The sequence below is a fragment of the Nansenia antarctica genome (assembly GCF_963989245.1).
Source record: "Nansenia antarctica genome assembly, chromosome: 1".
NCBI lineage: Eukaryota > Metazoa > Chordata > Actinopteri > Argentiniformes > Microstomatidae > Nansenia > Nansenia antarctica.
In genome coordinates, this window is record NC_137674.1 from 20,501,206 (window position 1) to 20,520,062 (window position 18,857).

The window sequence follows — 18,857 nt, forward strand, 5'->3', positions numbered from 1 at the left end:
CTCCACCAGCCTATACCTCCACCAGCCTATACCTCCACCAGCCTCTACCTCCACCAGCCTCTACCTCCACCAGCCTATACCTCCACCAGCCTATACCTCCACCAGCCTCTACCTCCACCAGCCTCTACCTCCACCAGCCTCTACCTCCACCACCCTCTACCTCCACCAGCCTCTACCTCCACCAGCCTATACCTCCACCAGCCTCTACCTCCACCAGCCTCTACCTCCACCAGCCTCTACCTCCACCAGCCTATACCTCCACCAGCCTCTACCTCCACCAGCCTATACTGGCTGAGCCACAGCCCCAAAATATTAATAACTTGAGTACGACCCTATACCTACCACCTACTCACTGTGCTCCTCCTCCCCATTCACCAGCTCAAGGACTCTTCCAGTTAGTATCACATCTCCAGTATGGTCCCTGTAATCCTGGTAAACTCAGCAGACTGGAGCTAGATTATTTCATTGGATGCCTCTTAGTTTTGTGTTCACCGAGTGAACAGACCTTGGGGAAAGATGCATTATAATTCTCTCTCTCTCTCTCTCTCTCTGTCTCTCTCTCTCTCTCTCTCTCTCTCTCTCTCTCTCTCTCTCTCTCTCTATATATATATATATTTGAATTAATGCAATTTTGGCAATTATTAAATGCTTATTGTCCTCTCACTCTAGTGATACAGGGGTATAACATTGTAGTTTGTTTACCCTGATGGTTTGATTGCATTTCTAAACGCCACACCTGTGGCAGGGTGGTCTTATCAGGAAATTCTCTGAAAAGACCCTTAAAGTGACATTGACAACGTATGTCAAAGTGGTAATTGGTGTTAAAGCAGCTATTCATGATGAAGTCATTTCCAAATACTGTATACTCATTATGATGAATATGACTCTAAAAACCTTTAAGAGAGTAGAACAAGTGTCGTCTCTCTTGAAAACCCCCCAAAATAAGGTGAGAGATGTCTTTACTGTGTTTAAACTGAGGAGAGAGGGTGAGAGATGTCTTTACTGTGTTTAAACTGAGGAGAGAGGGTGAGAGATGTCTTTACTGTGTTTAAACTGAGGAGAGAGGGTGAGAGATGTCTTTACTGTGTTTAAACTGACGAGAGAGGGTGAGAGATGTCTTTACTGTGTTTAAACTGACGAGAGAGAGGGTGAGAGATGTTTAGCATCGGTGTGATAAACAGATGAAATGATGTGGAGATGCACACAGTGAGCCCGTGTCTGTCTGTCTGTCTCCTGTCGCAGGTGGGCGTGGTGTTACACTACTCGTCTCTCGCCACCATGCTGTGGCTGGGGGTCACGGCTCGGAACATTTACAAGCAGGTCACCAAGAAGCCCCCGCAGGCCCAGGATGGAGACCCACCTGCCCTCCCCCCCAAACAGCCCATGCTGAGGTAAGCTTTATATGAGATGTTATCCTTAGGGAAGGATATCGAAGTGTTACCAAATATGTATTTTTACAAAGTACAGATCATGTTACCTGGGGAAACCACCCATAATCTAAGTTATGGAAAAAGAGGAATGAACAGACCAAGTTGAATCAATTAACTTGATGAATAAACAGTAAGACATAAAGGAGATGACAATTATGCCTATGTCAGTCTGAAGGGTATTTGATGACTATCAATTGTCTTCGTAAGTTCTTTCATTTTACATTTTTAAATCTCAGCTCTAAATCTTAAAATCTGAAATCTCAGCATTTGTCGAGACAAGAGAAACACAACACCTGGTGGCATACAAGTAGTATTTATTAACTAGGCTAAGAAACTCAAGATGATATGGATTGAAATACAACATTAATAAGCATGATTTCAAACATAAAGGAATCCACCATATAAATTGTAATGAGGCTCACCTTTGAGAGATGGTCTTCTCTCGTCACAGAAGACTACCCGGTGGGTAGTGGTGGTCTAGTGGATAGTGAGTTGGACTTGTGATCGGAAGGTTGTGAGTTCAAATCCCGCCTGAAACCACACCACTACTAGTGTGCCCTTGAGTAAGGTCCACACCGGCAAAGAACCGCTCGGTTCGCGTTCGCGAACCAAGTCTGGAACCGACCGGCGCGTTCAGACCGAAACTCAATTGGTTCGGAGACTGAAAAGTTGGTTCGCAGCGGGAACCAGAAAATAGTGGTTCTCAAGCGGGAACCAAAACGTAGAACAGTCACGTCGTCAGTGGGCGTGTCATATTCTAGGCTGCAAAGACCAGCAAGAAGGAAGGAGACAAAATGTCATCTAATCTAAATCTAATCATTAGTGATCAAAACAATTATCAGAAGTTTCATCATTCTCTCTATCTTCCTCACATGCTCAGCAAACACACACACACGAGCGAACGCAAATTTCATAAGCCATTTCTATTCCAGCAATGGAGCAGCTGGTTAGTAAGAGAACGTGTGTAGAAAGTGTCTTTTGTTTTGTTTAATAGAAAATAGTGTTTATTTCAGATACTTTAGTGGAAGATATTATCCTCATTTCCAGTGAAGTAGCTGCCATCTAGTTGTGACATTTTTGTTTATCCCGCCCCTTCATCACCCAGCGTTGATGACGCAGATAGTTCCGGTTACACTGGTATGAACGCGGGCTGGTCCGCCAGACAGCACCAAGGTTCGGAGGTTCCCGAACGCGAACCGGAACCGTTCTTTGCCGGTGTGAAAGCCCTGTCAATAGAGGAGTTTGGGTCCAACTTAAGCCCAGTCGGTCCTCTAAGGTCTCCCAGGACCATCCTCTCCTAGTGAGGGCTCCGGGAGTAGGAGGGCTCCGTGGCAGGTTGGAGGGGCCTGCCGGCTCCCCTCAGTGGCTGTCGGGCTCTCTCACCGTCTCACTGCGGACCTATTGCGCGGGATCAGTCTGGTGACACACAACTCATCAATGGACTTTTGTCACAGAATTGTTCTGTCGGAGACCGGCTCTCACCCAGTCAACGCAACGCGTTGGGCTAACAAGCCTGTGGTTTTCTTCCCTGGCCATCCACCTGATTGGGGAATGTGGGGCAGCCGTGCGTGTTCATGGTGTTGATCTACCCGGTACTATGTGGGGGTTATTACGATACAGGCTGCGAAGTGTGTTGTGCGTGCGAGCTGTACAGGCCAAGGACTAGTTCAGTGAACATTGCTTCCATGCTTTCTCATTGAACGTTTCCTCTGTTTTGTAAGATGTAGGATTCTTTCTACAAAAGCATTTGTCTGCTCCAGATTAAAGCCTTGTTCCTCCAAATACAATCATCATTTGTTCTCTCAGTTCTTAAAGGCTGTGGAGACCATTGTCTCTATTTTATGTTCTGTTGAAACTAGGGCTGCACGATTTGGGGAAAAAATCGAATTGCGATTATTTGGACAGATATCGCGATTGCGATTAATTTGCGATTATTATTTTTTTAAATAGCAAAAAAAAAAAAAAAAAAAAAAAGGGAGTTTTTGTAAAGTGTGGCCATATCTCCGGCTAGGAAGGTCGTATCAACGTGCAGTTTGTTTGTACGTCTTCAGGGGACTTAGAGGCTCCCTCCTCTAGCACCCCCACAGCCCGAGCTACGAGTGAAATAACTAAACTTACATTGGGTTGCTTTAAAGTTGGGTTGCTTTAAAATCAAGCTTCAGATTAAAACATGTGATGGAGCATTACTAACCTGACTCAGGTGGTTTGTTTCACACAACCATCTAGGAAAGCTTAATTGGAAGCTGTTTGGAAAAGGGCAGGTACTTTCAAAAAATACTTGGCAGGTGATTGGATGAATCTGTCTATCACCTATTTTCAGAGAGCATTACCACATGATACCATCAAACTATTAACTGCTCTAATTCTAATGCAAGGATGAGAACTTAAAAGATATGAATTGTATATATGATAACCTCATCTCATCTAGACAGGTGGCTACTTTCTAAGATGATCCAGCTATTAAAATGATCATTTGGGGATACACTGTGACTATAACTGAAAGGACCACATCTAGATGACTCGGTCAACAGTCGAACTGATGAATGATAGAATGGTGGTCTCTGACTATGGAGCACAGACACACGTCACCTTGACTTAGGAATCTGTGACATACTTCAGCCCAAGGCTAGGCTAGGCTAACCTCTGCGTCTTTAAAGCCGGCTGGTATGAACGAATGGTATGAGGTTATGCATACAGGACACATTCATGTTTGACAACAGAACAGTTAACTTCCATGTATCCATAAGCCTGCTATACTATATAAACACCAACCCGCAGGTTGCTGAGACTGTCAACTCTGTGTCTGTACTTTAACGCCGGGTTAGCATGAGTAGCTAAGCTAAGCTACCGTCTCGAAGACTACAAGTTAGCTAAGCTAAGTTTAAGGCTGGACTAACAGCACCGACATGCACTTGGCTGGTACAGTTAGTATAGTGAAATTGTACACTTACCTGTCGCAATTATAACATACTAACGTTTATCATACGTCCAGTAAGCCATGTGGTGTCTAATTGTCTCCGTTACGTTAGCCCAAAGTCTCATAATAATTGGACTGACTGTCGTGACACAACCTATGCCTGCGTTCGTAAATTCGCTCTGAGAGCGCCGGGTTCAAAGTCATAAAGAGACCAAGTAATTTGATTGGACAAGAGGCATTCCATGAGTGCTGATCAAATTTCCAAAAGAGGTTTTAATCTCAATGTGACTTCCTGGTAAAATAAAAGTAAAAAAAAAAAAAAAAAAAAAAAAAAAAAAATCGCGGGCAAATCGCAGGCTTTGCGATTAGCTAATCGCATCATTTCAAATCGCGATTTCGATTTAAAATCGATTAATCGTGCAGCCCTAGTTGAAACCGTGTTGTTTGCTACAAAAACAGAGATGATTTGATTTGTGGATGACTTGCAGGTCTGGTGTGGTGCTGTCCGTGTGTGTGTGTGTGTGTGTGTGTGTGTGTGTGTGTGTGTGTGTGTGTGTGTGTGTGTGTGTGTGTGTGTGTGTGTCTGTGTGGTTTGTTTGTGCATGTGTGATGGTTTTTTCTGATTTGTTTATTATTCTTGAAAACACGATTACCTCATACTGAGATGAATTGTTGGGTCACAGTGCCCTGTGTAACTAATGACACAGTGAAGCATTTTTTCTTCGTTTGATTCTGTACTCCAAAATGTGGATTTGAAATCAAGCCATTCCTATGAGGTTTAAGTAGATATTCTCAGCTTTTATTTGTACACATAGTTATTTAAGTCTCTTCTCTTTCACAGGTTATCACTGTGTCCCAATAGCCTCTATTCCTTGCAAGAATTACAATACCATGACATACAGTACATGTTGTATAATATTTCCATACAGTGTCCTGTGTAAGCAATTGTTTTATCAACAAGCGTCTTTCTCTCCCTCCTGAACCAAGCAGGCAGTGCATGATGGGAGGCTGCTGCCTCTCACTAAGCTAAGTGCTTTAGTTGTCCTGTTGTTCAGAAGTGGAATGGGTGCAACCTCAGTATTGGACAGTACAGCTCGTTGGGCTTCATGGAAGCCAGCAGCACTGACTGGCAGCTCAGGAGGCTTGTGTGATTGACAGCCCATCTCACGACCACTAGGTCAAGCCTCAAAAACTCCCTGTGACGCATCTCAGCCTGGTGCTCGCTGTGAAACGCAGCCCCCACTGACAAACATGCTCCCCAAACACTTAAAGGTGCAATCTGTCAATCCTCAGAGTTAAATCCAATTGAACATGGATTTAATTTCCTGATGATGAGATTTTCACCAAAGAAACTGGCAGAGCATCGCAAGATAATATACCCAGCATCTGGTGGGGTCAATGGGTCACAGACTTCAGGCAGTTATTGCATGCAAAGGATTGTCGACCAGATAGTAAACGAGTGCTTCATTTGCATGTCATATGAATCTGTCCCATTATTTTTGGTGCATTGAAATAGCTGGACTCTATATAATAAGTGTTCTAAATGGTGAAACCAATATGTACACAAATACCATCAAATCAAATCTGGGAATATCTACTTTAACCTTCTAGTTATTGTTTTATTTCAAATCCCAAACGAAGAAAAGATGCTTCACTGTCCCATTACTTATGCAGGGCATTGTATATTTAAGCAATAGCTCACGACAGGCCGTGGTATATGCTTATTATATCACAGCTAAGGGGCGTTGTTCGGCCCGACGCGAAGCGGAGGGACGGCAACCCCCTTAGCTGTGATATAATAAGCATATACCACTGGCCTGAAGTGAGCTATTGCTTTTATAAAACGGTTACCAACACTGTCAATATGAATTAGAAAAGCACACTCAAATTCAAATAGTTTTTATTCGTAATTAATCATCTTAAATAGTTCCCCTCAAATAAAATAGTTCCTCTTATTGCAGTTGGTCGCTAAGCAACAACACTAACATTCTTTTTCATTAACCTAGGCTACTAGCATTGTAGATTTCATAGGAATTTAGCATTTATTTACACAATTTCATTATTTGCATCTATTTATTTACATTAATTTGGATGTCTCCGTTGATTGTACACCCACTAAAAAAACTGTCAACGCGCGGCTGTAGTGGACGCAGGCAGGGCACTCCGAAAACGTCTCGACACATTTTCAAACAGGCTTTATTTTGATAAACAGACCACATATTGGGAATCTACATGGTTACTTTGGGTAGGATTTTTATTTTTATTTATTTTTAAGTTGATAAAATGTCCTTGCGATTGAATTAAAAGTCTGTTATATTTGGAATGTTGACCGTGAAACAGGCGTATTCATTTCGAACTGTGATGAGGCTCTACTAATCGTAGCTGTGGTATACGCTCAATATACCACGGCTATGAACCAATCAGATTGCTTGATTTCACCCATCCGTTTTATAATATCATACATTATAACTATAATGATCTCATGGATGGTCAGTCCTTGCATCCATAGCTCTTTCTATGAAATTGAGAGTGGTAACATTTCTCCATCCCCATCCATCATCTGTTTACCAAGAAGTGGTGGGGAGCCCACGTTGTTGTTGAATGACAGATTGCACGTTTAATGACGCTTTTCCACTACCGTACCGTACCGTACCGCGTGAGCCCGGTTTGTTTTGCTTTCTCCACTTCCAACCGAGACGGGCCGAGCCGGGCTGATTTAGTTCTAGTTCCAGAGGGGTAGCGAAAGGAGAGATTAATTGGAACAGACATTTAAACTGGAGGTGCCCACATTTTTGCACCCCACTGTAACCATCACTGCTTCTGGTTTATTCTGTTTGGTTCCTCAGAAGCTACTGCTTTTCTTATATCGAGAAGTTACATTTTGAATGTAACTTATTTGAGTTATTCTCTGCAGTACAAAGAGGTTCTGGTGTGAATAATATGACTCACATTATGTGGTGATTAGTCTGATAAATACCCCCAGATTGCTTGAAGCAGAGTATATTATTTTTAATAAAACACTTTCCAGAAAGGGAGCCCTATTCAATTCAGACTCTCCTACTTGGAAGGGAGGTAGGGGTGACATTCAGTGTGTTGGTTGGCTACTGCTTAGCAACCATTGCTCTCACTGAGGCAGCAGATATGATCTTTTCAGGGAGGCTGTGTGTGGTGTTGTTATTATCATCGTCATCATCTTCATCTTCAACATCATCATCCTCTTGATCCCCTGAAGATCATTACAAAACAATGAGAACCAATCTCTTGGTCCATTGGCTTCGTATTCAAATATGGTGGGGATGCCAGTTGGCAAGTTTGCAATGCTAATTCAGTCATGCTCCTCATTATGCAAAGTCCTAGCTTAAAGCTGAAATATGTCTCACATTTGGCTGAAGAATTATATTCAACAGCTGAAACATAACAGATAAAATATGTTTTTACCTTCCATTTCACTTTTTAGAAGATGTTCAAAAAGGGTTTGCTTTGAGGGATGTACAGAGGCCTGCATAAGTAATGGGACAGTGAAACAACAACCACAATTACTATGAAGTGAAAGTAGAGATTTTGTTCATCATGTTGCTATCACCATGAAGACATAACAACACGTTTTAGTCCCCCAATGTTAGGGCACCAAAAGTAATGGGACAGATTTATCAAATGTCCAAATTAAGCAATCATGTTTAATATTTGGTGGGGAGCCCACGTGGATGTTGTTGAATGACAGATTGCACCTTTAAGTGTTTGGGGCGCAGGTTTGTCAGTGGGGGCAACCGCCTCCCATCATGCACTGACTGTTTGGTTCAGGAGGGAGAGAAAGACGCTTGTTGATATAACAATTGCTTACACAGGACATGTATATATGGAAATATTATACAACATGTACTGTATGTCATGCTATTGTAATTCTTGCAAGAATAGAGGCTATTGAGACACAGTGATAACCTATTCAAGTGAAAGAGCAGAGACTTAACACTAGAACACCCATGAGCCATACAGCCTGTGAGTAAAGAAAAATGTTTCCAAATTTCAGGACCCTCCTTTCATGACTTTTCCCATGTGCGTTCTACCACCCAGTATCCTTACATTTTCAAAATCACATCAGGATAAGCTAGTATAAAGCTATTTTGCCATTTTTCTGTGTAGGAGGTAGGCTAATTTACAAGCGGCCAACTAGTGGTCGTTGTGTGTAAATAGCAGCTTGAGCATTGTAAAGAGGGAGTCATTTAACCCCCGAAGCGGCTCTTTTAGTAGGTTAAAAGGCACGGCTGTTCTGGTGTTAAACAACATGGCGTCACTCAGTCTGGAAGTCATTACTTGATCAACGAGTGAGGCTGTTGAGTCGTTAGATTTCAGAGCTGTGAAACCTCATCACAAGTCACAAATCTGTTTCGTGTTTGACAGCTCTGATTCATAACCGCTTTGGTGATTCAATGTTTTTATGTATGGATGTATTCTTTTCTGCTTACTCACCTTGTTTGGCACATTTGAGAGGATCATCGTTGGGACATTGTTGCAGACCTCAGCTGTGCTGTGTAACTCAATTTGAGACTGGAAAGCGTGTTAGACTGATAGGAGGTTTCAACACACGGAGAAAGCCTGGGAGATAACACACCGACACGACTTCACCATATCTTGGAAAAAAACTGAAGACTTGCGTCAGACTTGCATTTTTAAGAGCGTTATTGATAAATAGGGTTAAAAGGTGTTGTATAGAGTGCAGATGTATGCAGGCTTAGTGAGGACGTTCTAGAGTACTTGTCGGGTCACTTCTGTGTGATTCATCTGCAGAGCTGCATGGCAATGAGAGTCATTCAGGATAAGGTTCCTCTGTCTCTCTCAGCTCCTCTGTCTCTCCCAGGCTCCTCTGTCTCTCCCCTCAGCTCCTCTGTCTCTCCCCTCAGCTCCTCTGTCTCTCCCAGGCTGCTCTGTCTCTCCCAGGCTCCTCTGTCTCTCTCAGCTCCTCTGTCTCTCTCAGCTCCTCTCTCTCCCCTCAGCTCCTCTGTCTCTCCTCTCAGCTCCTCTGTCTCTCTCAGCTCCTCTCTCTCCCCTCAGCTCCTCTGTCTCTCCTCTCAGCTCCCCTGTCTCTCCCCTCAGCTCCTCTGTCTCTCCCAGGCTGCTCTGTCTCTCCTCTCAGCTCCTCTGTCTCTCCCAGGCTGCTCTGTCTCTCCCCTCAGCTCCTCTGTCTCTCCCAGGCTGCTCTGTCTCTCCCAGGCTCCTCTGTCTCTCCCAGGCTGCTCTGTCTCTCCCCTCAGCTCCCCTGTCTCTCCCAGGCTGCTCTGTCTCTCCCAGGCTCCTCTGTCTCTCCCAGGCTGCTCTGTCTCTCCTCTCAGCTCCTCTGTCTCTCTCAGCTCCTCTGTCTCTCCCAGGCTGCTCTGTCTCTCCCAGGCTCCTCTGTCTCTTCCAGGCTCCTCTGTCTCTCCCAGGCTCCTCTGTCTTTTCCAGGCTGCTCTGTCTCTCCCCTCAGCTCCTCTGTCTCTCCCCTCAGCTCCTCTGTCTCTCCCAGGCTGCTCTGTCTCTCCCCTCAGCTCCTCTGTCTCTCCCAGGCTCCTCTGTCTCTCCCCTCAGCTCCTCTGTCTCTCCCAGGCTGCTCTGTCTCTCCCAGGCTGCTCTGTCTCTCCCCTCAGCTCCTCTGTCTCTCCCCTCAGCTCCTCTGTCTCTCCCCTCAGCTCCTCTGTCTCTCCCCTCAGCTCCTCTGTCTCTCCCCGCAGCTCCTCTGTCTCCCTCAGCTCCTCTGTCTCTCCCCTCAGCTCCTCTGTCTCTCCCCTCAGCTCCTCTGTCTCTCCCAGGCTCCTCTGTCTCTCCCAGGCAGCTCCTCAGCCATCAGGATGGGGGATAACGTGGCCAGGCCGTGCAGCAGCAGCGGCAGTGGCCCTGCCACAGAGTTGATCCTCCTTGATTGACTGTAATGCCGTCTGTCAGAGGGGCCCAGGCGATGAGACTTAGCCGCTGGAGACAAATCAATTTTCCTCAGCCCCCCCCCCCCCCACCCCACTCCTGGCCGTCTCCCACTCAGCCCAGAATCAGCACAGTGACAGAATCTGATGACAGCTTATTGGGCGGTCAGATAATCCAGCGCTAACCGCTAACCTGTTGACCTTGGCCTGCTCTTTGTGGGGGGGCCACTATTGAAATGACCCATTCCCAATAAGTGTACAGCTCACATACGTACATTCACCTTTTACTAGAGATGCTCCGATCAGGGTTTTTGGTGCCGATCACCGATCACTGGAATCAGTGATCTGCCGATCCGATATCACCGATCACAGCGTCGAAAATGGCAATTGAAGCATTCTATTTATTGTGTAGCATTATTTATGTTTTTAATTATTCTTAACACCATTGACATTGTATATTAAGTATTCAAATGAAATTAGGAGATGAGAAAGTATCATGAATTGACGACCATCTGTTTTATTGAATTCACAACCACCTGTAGCTTACTTCAGGAAAAACAAATAAAATGTGAAAATAAAAATCATAATAAATAAAATGTACATTGTCACATCAAATGTGCAACATTCCACTCGAATGAGAGGAACTTGGGGCTCTTAGAGAACTTGGAGCATATACTGTAGCTTTCCTGAGGAACAATAAACATACCCAAACTAAACTGCAACATAAACAGGCTATAGCCAAATATAAAATACTGTTTCAAGTCAGTCAGTTTCAAGTCATATTTAGGAGGAGATAAGACAGCAAGTTAGCAATAATCAATAAAACAAAAAAACAAAACATTGCACCTAAGGAGATTTCAGACTCAAACCTTACTTCTGATTAAGCAGCATCACTGGCAGATTAGCCTTGAGAAATACAAGCATCTCAGCGTTTTTGGCACTCAGCCTGTTCCTCTTATCATCTAAAATATGTCCTGCTATGCTGAAAAGTCGCTCGCTATCTACACTTGTGCAAGGTGCACAGAGGAAGACCTAAAACTCACGCGCTAATAGTTGTTGCTATGGGCCAAGTGACTTCCTACTCGCGGGGTCACATGACGTCGCTGAACACTACCTACACTACGCTCGTGAAGTCGCGCTGGAACTCTGACCAGCACTCGTGGAACGCCTCTCGTCCAATCAAAGCACTCGGTCCCTTTATGACGCCGAGCCCAGTGTGCGCTTCGGCGCTCTCGGAGCGAATCGACGAACGCAGCAAATGCCGTATGATATTCGTGGTATTGAAAGACCTTGCGTGCGTTCCTCCCCGAGGTATTTCTTTTGAGCAGACATTACAAACGGCATATTTGTTGTCTCTTTCCGACACTGTGTAATATTTCCAGACTGGCGACGCCATTTTGTAAACTGATCGGTCGTGTTTGATCGGCCGTTTTGAGAACTCCGATCAAAACCGATCAAGGCCATATCGGCCGATACCGATCTGCGCCGATCAGATCGGAGCATCACTACCTTTTACCGGCATTTTTTTTTTTTTACAAAGGTGACGTCATGTAATGGGCTCCATTCTATAGTATAATAATCAGTCCAATGCATTGTCACTATACAGAAGCCAAAGTTGAGATGTTGATGAATGGAACTCTAGTAGTTGCAGTGCAATTCATTGTCAGTATACATGCAGGCGAGCGCAGAGAGGACGTACACACCTTTTTTCGCATTAGTTTACTAGTTTATGAGCAGTGAGTTTACTTGTGAACAGGTCCCCCACATAGGGAGTGTTGTGGGAAAATATTGTATTATACTTGGGAGCCGAGTTACAGTAGCATGTATTTCCGGGACCAAGCACAGAGAGAGAGATAGAGATGGAGAGAGAGGGACCCAGCACAGATAGAGATAGAGATGGAGAGAGAGACCAAGCATAGAGAGAGAGAGATCATGCTGGGAGGTACCCCGGTAGCCTCCGTGGAGTCATGCCGCTTTCTAGGCATGACCATCTCTCGGGACCTAAAGTGGGAGCGGAACACCGAGGCCCTCACTAAGAAGGCCCAGAAGAGCATGTTCTTCCTCCGGCAGCTGAGGAAATTCAGGCTGCCGAGGTCCATGATGGTCCAGTTCTACACGGCCATCATAGAGTCCATCCTCACCCACTCCATCATCACCTGGTTCCCTGCTGCAACGGCCAAGGACAAGGCCAAGTTGCAGAGGGTTATACGTGCAGCGGAGAGGGTGATCGGCTGTCCCTTGCCCTCCCTCAACTCCCTGCACGACACCAGGGCTCTGAGGAGGGCAAGGAAGATCATGGCCGACCCCTCCCACCCCGACCACGGCCTCCTCACCCTGCTTCCCTCTGGGAGAAGGTTGCGGCTGCCTAAAACAGTAAAGGCCCGCCACAGGCTCAGTTTTTTCCCCTCAGCCTAAATGACTCTGGCTTCCCCCTACCCCCCGCCCCCAAGTCTGCTCAGGACTGAATATGCACTGGACCTTGGAAAAAGTCTGCACTGCACTTTATATACTGTATATACAGTATATATATATATATATATATATATATAGCACTATCCAATGCACTGTCTGTCCTGTGTTGTCCTGTTTTTGCATTTGTATTCGTTTTTGTTCATGTATACATGTGAAAAAAGCATAAATGCAACTACTGTAATGCCAAAACAAATTCCTATATGTGTCAAGCATAATGGCAATAAACGTTATCTGAATCTGAATCTGAATCTGAAGAGAGATGGAGAGAGAGGGACCCAGCACAGAGAGAGAGATGGAGAGAGAGACCAAGCATAGAGAGAGAGATAGAGATGGAGAGAGAGGGACCCAGCACAGAGAGAGAGAAAGAGATGGAGAGAGAGACCAAGCATAGAGAGAGAGAGATGGAGAGAGAGACCATGCACAGAGAGAGAGATAGAGATGGAGAGAGAGGGACCCAGCACAGAGGGAGAGATAGAGATGGAGAGAGAGGGACCCATCACAGAGAGAGATAGAGAGATGGAGGGAGAGACCAAGCAGAGAGATAGAGATGGAGAGAGAGACCATGCAGATAGATAGAGATAGAGATGGAGAGAGAGACCATGCAGATAGATAGAGATAGAGATGGAGAGAGGGACCAAGCACAGAGAGAGAGAGAGATGGAGGGAGAGACCAAGCATAGAGAGATAGAGATGGAGAGAGAGAGAGACCAAGCACAGAGAGAGAGAGAGAGAGATGGAGGGAGAGACCAAGCACAGAGAGAGAGATAGAGATGGAGGGAGAGACCAAGCAGAGAGATAGAGATAGAGATGGAGAGAGAGACCATGCAGAGAGATAGAGATAGAGATGGAGAGAGGGACCAAGCACAGAGAGAGATAGAGATGGAGATGGAGAGAGAGGGACCCAGCACAGAGAGAGAGATAGAGATGGAGGGAGAGACCAAGCAGAGAGATGGAGAGAGATAGAGATGGAGAGAGAGATGAAGGAGACTCTCTCCTACTATCCGGGGGCTTTCGGTGGGTGTCTATTTATATCAAATGATTGCTGGCTCTTAAACTCACTCAAAGGCGCCAGTCTGTGCACGGTTAATGTGTATGCAAGTTTGAATCCCTTTTTAAAATGTAGAGTAGTGTGATGAAAGAGAGAGAAGCCGAAGGAAAGTGCTTGTTGACTCTGATGTGCTGGAACGCCAGGCCGTGTTGAAGACTGGAGAGACAGGGGGGGGGAACGGAGGGGGAACGGGGGGTGGGTCATAAAGCTCAGGCTGTAACACCCACTGGGTTCCTCTCGTTTATGCTTAAGTCTTTGACGTTTGTGTAAACGGCTTTCTGTCGGATCGCGTGTCTCCAGGGGAATCACGGGGGCTCAGACAGTGACAAGCCCGGTAATGCCCCCCCCCCCCCCCCCTCTTCCACCTGCCCAGACAAACGTCTTGATTGTAATTGAATTTTGAGGATGGGCGCAGTCTGTGTAAGGGAAGAGATGGTGAAGAAAGATAGAGAGAGACAGGGGGTTGGGGGGGGGGAGTGGAGACTGAAAAGGAGACAGAGCGGGGAGGGAAGGGAAGGGGTAGAGAGTGAAACAAGAGGGAGGAGGAGAGAGGGGAGGAGACAGAGGGCCTTGGTGCTGGAGGGAGAGTGGTACTGCTGTCTGCTACTGCTGCTGTGACTGCTGCTCGGCGTGTCTGAAGAGAGAGAGATGTCTCCTTGTCGTGTCTCCTCGGAGTGTCACCTTGTTTCGTCCCTTGCTAGCTTTCTGCCCCACAACAGAAGCAGGAAGAGGAGTTCGCCGTGTGCTAAAGACGTCCCATATTTGAGGAGAGTGGGGAAAAGGGATGTACCCAGCTCTGGGGAACATACACGCCAGTCAAGATGTTTGCCTGCTGGTCTGTGATGTTCTCAGTCCCCAGAGCTGGTTTTATGTTGAGGAGGTGTGGGGTTATTTCTCCTTTGTATCAGAGAGGAGGTGAATGAGAGAGCTCCATAACATTTAATACCTCTCTCTCTCTCTCTCTCTCTCTCTCTGTATCCCTCTTATGCGCCACACTCTCCCCCCTTCTCTCTCCATTCTCTCTCTCTCTCTCTCTCTCTCTCTCTCTCTCTCTCTCTCTCTCTCTCTCTCTCTCCCTCTCTCTCACTCACTGGCATTGTACTATATATGAAACGCGGCAGGTCCTACAAAGGAAGGTTATTGGTGTTATAAAGTGACTTTTATATGTCGCAAATGTTGAGTAATCTCTTCCCTCTCTTCCCTCTCTCTCGCCTCCCCCTCCCCCTCCAGGTTTTATCTCGTCAGTGGCGGAGTGCCCTTCATCATCTGTGGAATCACAGCGGCTGTCAGCCTCGACAACTACGGCAGCAGGGATCAAGCACCTTAGTAGGTTTCCCCTGTTTGAGTCCGTACGGGGGGGGGGGGTCTACTTGAAGAGGAGGGTGGAGAGACGGGGCACGGCATCTGTTTTTGCACTGTCACAGCGTCAGTTTGAATACTCATTCACTGGGCCTCGTTTGAATACTGATTCACTGCCATCCCCTTCCTCGGGAAGAAAATCGCTGATTTGACACGATTCGATGCAGCGGAAAGCTGGGCTTTGACCAATCCGATCAACAGGAGATTAGAGACGACTTCGAGGAAGGGGGGGGGGGGGGGAGGAGGGTGCGTTTCGAAAGTATTCTAGCCTAGTCTTCATTCACACGTACTCTAGCAATGAATGTCTAGCCTACTTAATTGCCATTCAGGGATGCTAGGATAGATTTGATGTTATGACTCCTCCGTTTAAATTATACATCATACCCACCCCCTCTTCAGCCGTTTTGCCCAAGGTACTTCACAGCTTAATGATGCCTAGTGGGTGTTTTGTCTGCGTGTGTGTTTAGTAGAGCAAACAGAGGAGACCTGAGGTCACGGCGTGATGCTAATTCGGTCGTGTGTGTGTTTGCGTTTTGCAGCTGCTGGATGGCTTGGGAGCCCAGCCTCGGGGCCTTCTACGGCCCCGCGGCGCTGGTCGTCCTGGTGACCTGCGTCTACTTCCTGTGCACATGCGTCCAGCTGCGCCGCAACCCGGAGAGGAAGTACGAGGTGAAGGCTGTGACGGAGGAGCAGCAGAGGCTGGCGTCCGCCGACGTCATCACGCCCCACTGTCCCGGCGGCCTAGGAGGAGGAGGAGGAGGAGGGCACTGCCACGCGGGCTGCAACCACGCCGCCATCGACCCCTCCCTCCTGGCCAACGAGCACTCCCTCAAGGCCCAGCTGCGGACGGCCGCCTTCACCCTCTTCCTGTCCCTAGCCACCTGGACCTTCGGGGCGCTGGCCGTGTCGCAGGGCCACTTCCTGGACATGATCTTCAGCTGCCTGTATGGCGCCTCCTCCGTCACGCTGGGCCTGTTCGTGCTCATCCACCACTGCGCCAAGCGGGACGACGTGTGGCACTGCTGGTGCTCCTGCTGCCCCGGGAACCGCCGACAACGCCACGGCCCTCCCGCCCCCTGCCACGGCCACTCCCGCCCCAAGCTCAACGTCAACGGCGACAGCGTCGGGCACGGGGGGCACGGCCATTGCCACCTGGACTCGCCGTGCCCGGGGAAGGCCCTGTTAGGGCACCACTGCACCTCGGCTCCCTCGGGGGGCCACTGCAAGCCCCCGCCTGGCCAGAACCACGTGACGTGCCTGGCGCCCGGCCCCCTGGCCCCCTGCTGCGCCGCCCTGCACAGCCAGCAGCTGACGGAAGAGCCCACCTCCGCCCACGTCCTGCTGCATTCCGACGCCGAGGGCTACCGGCCGACCCAGGGGGTCCACCTGCACCGCTGCCTGAAGGGCGGCAGGACTACTAAACCTCCCCGCCACTTCAGCCACCAGGGGAGGGGCGGGGGAGGGGGAGGGGGCGGGGGAGGAGGGGCGGGCGAGAGGGAGTACGCCTACCACATCCCCTCCTCCAGCGTGGACGGGGGCAGCGTGCACAGCTGCCCCACGGACAGCCCTCACAGCACGCACGAGCGCACGCACGCGCACGTCTGCCACCTGGCCCACCAGGAGGACCTGCTCCACCACCACCACCTCCATGAGGACCACCTCCACCATTACGAGGACCACCACCACCACCACCACGAGGGCCACCACACGTGCCACGCCGGCGCTCACGAGGCCCTGGCGACGTGCCACGCCCCCTGCAACCGGCACATCTGCTGCGCCAAGGCTGACCTCTTCCCCGCGCTGTGCCAGGCCGAGGCGGGCGACGCGGGGAGCTTCCTGTGCGGCTGTGGCAAGATGGCGGAGGAGGACGCCACGGTGGTGCCACATCACCACCTGGAGATGCACTCGCGCAGACAGTCCTACCCTCAGAACCTGCCCAACCAGAACGGGATTCTCAAGGGCGGCGGCTTGCACGAGGGCTTGCTCTACGCCTCGGACAGCACAGGGAATATACGCACCGGACCCTGGAAGAACGAGACTACCGTATAGTCCAATGACTGGGGACCAGATAGGCCACCTGCTACCCCCTCGAAGAAACCCTCACCCTCCTTCCCTTTCTAGGAAAAATGTAAAAAATTCAATAACTCTCTTAAACACATCACAATCTGCATAGTTTGTACTGTCAAGATTGGGTTGCGATTCTTTGTTTGTTTTCATAATGTCCTATTTCACTGTACAGATACTTGACATCCTTTGTATAAGCTCCTTGATGGCCAGTCATACACAAAAGGATGGGTTTGGATTTGTCTCTTTCATAGAGGAATGTGGGTCCCCACGCCACAAGATTAGACCTTTTATTGAAGGTATTTTTACCAACGTAGTATGAAACAAACATACCTGAAAATGGGGCTGTCTGTGGATTTATGAACGTGTCTGTTTCTTCAAGGAACCAATCTATGAGACTGCGCACTTGAACAAGTATCTGAACCCATTGAGTAGTCTTTGATGTGTACCCTCAGTACTTTAAGAATTTCACAATGCGTGTTTTAGACAAACACACCAGCAATTTAGAGTGCATTGGTATTTTCGCCATTCAAACAAGCATACTTACTATATACTGTGAATATCAACTAGAGATTTCTTAGTAATATAAAAAGATATCTGCTCTCACAAGAGTTGGATGCCAATTAGTTGTGAACATTTAAAAAGACAACAGAAAAGAAAACTGAAACCACATTTGAGTATTCTGTTCCAGGTTGATATTGAATGTCTTGTCTGTATGATGTTTTAACTGTTGTGTTTCTTGGAGAGAAGTTTACCCTAACACTAACAATAACACAATCATTGCGTATATGTCCGGTGCTAGAGCACAGATCTGGGAGAAGTTCAATTGTAAATCCTTTCAAATACATTGATCATTAGCTTGAGCCTGGGGTACAGATGAACGGGGTTAGCATGTTTGCGACCAATACAAAGGTCCAGTTGGTGTAGCAGATAAGGTAAAAATCGTTCACTTGTGGATAAAAGCACCAACATGTTACTGAGTGTACCAGTACACTCAGTAACATTGGAAAACCATTTCAAAATGGCTGCCAATTTTAAAGATGGCTGCCATGTTGGCCATTTTTTACCATAGAATCTCATTGTCAAAGCCGATATTGATGATTCTGGTGTCAAATGACTCATACAACAGAAATCCTGCCAATTATTCCGATTCTTTTCAGAAGTAATGTGAAAAATATGCTTAAATACAACATTATTTCAGCAAAACGTTTTTAATCTTCACATCTGCAGCTACACATCTGCAGCTACGATTTTTCTTGATTGGTTCGTAGAAGGTGGATACGTCTTCTCTTTCCAGTTCCTTCAAGAACTCTTGAAATCTGTCTTTGCCTTCCTCATAATGTCTGGTGGTCAGTACGTTTGCACTGGCATCAGCAACGTCTTTCGTGTCCAGTGACAACAGCACACCATCTTCCTGGAAGGGATTGCACTTATCAGTCATGACATGGGAGAGTTTATTGACTCTCTCAAGGAACACTTTTTGAGCCAGCGGAGTCTGTTCATGGTGGCTGGCATGTTCACTTGTCTCTTCGGCTGCAGATGCTGCCTCATACTGTGTGTGACCTCAGGGCCACACTAAGTGGCTGACCTCAGGGCCACCTACCATCCATCTTCTCAGTGCTGATGGATCCTCAGTGATACCAATGGCTCCGCCTGCTGAGCCTGGTCTACGGCCGT

At 47.4% G+C, this 18,857-nt stretch overlaps 1 protein-coding gene across 1 annotated transcript in view; it reads left to right on the top strand.

Moving 5' to 3' along the window:
• adgra1b (adhesion G protein-coupled receptor A1b) overlaps positions 1 to 17,165 on the top strand; it is a gene marked incomplete at both ends in the record, with an annotated part of 166,030 nt that extends 148,865 nt beyond the window's left edge. The window contains 4 exons of the mRNA XM_080537705.1: positions 1,243 to 1,391; positions 14,988 to 15,083; positions 15,656 to 16,748; positions 16,791 to 17,165. Coding sequence (XP_080393831.1) covers positions 1,243 to 1,391; positions 14,988 to 15,083; positions 15,656 to 16,748; positions 16,791 to 17,165 — 1,713 coding nt within the window. The remainder of the gene's footprint in view (positions 1 to 1,242; positions 1,392 to 14,987; positions 15,084 to 15,655; positions 16,749 to 16,790) is intronic.
• Between the last annotated feature and the right edge of the window lie 1,692 nt (positions 17,166 to 18,857).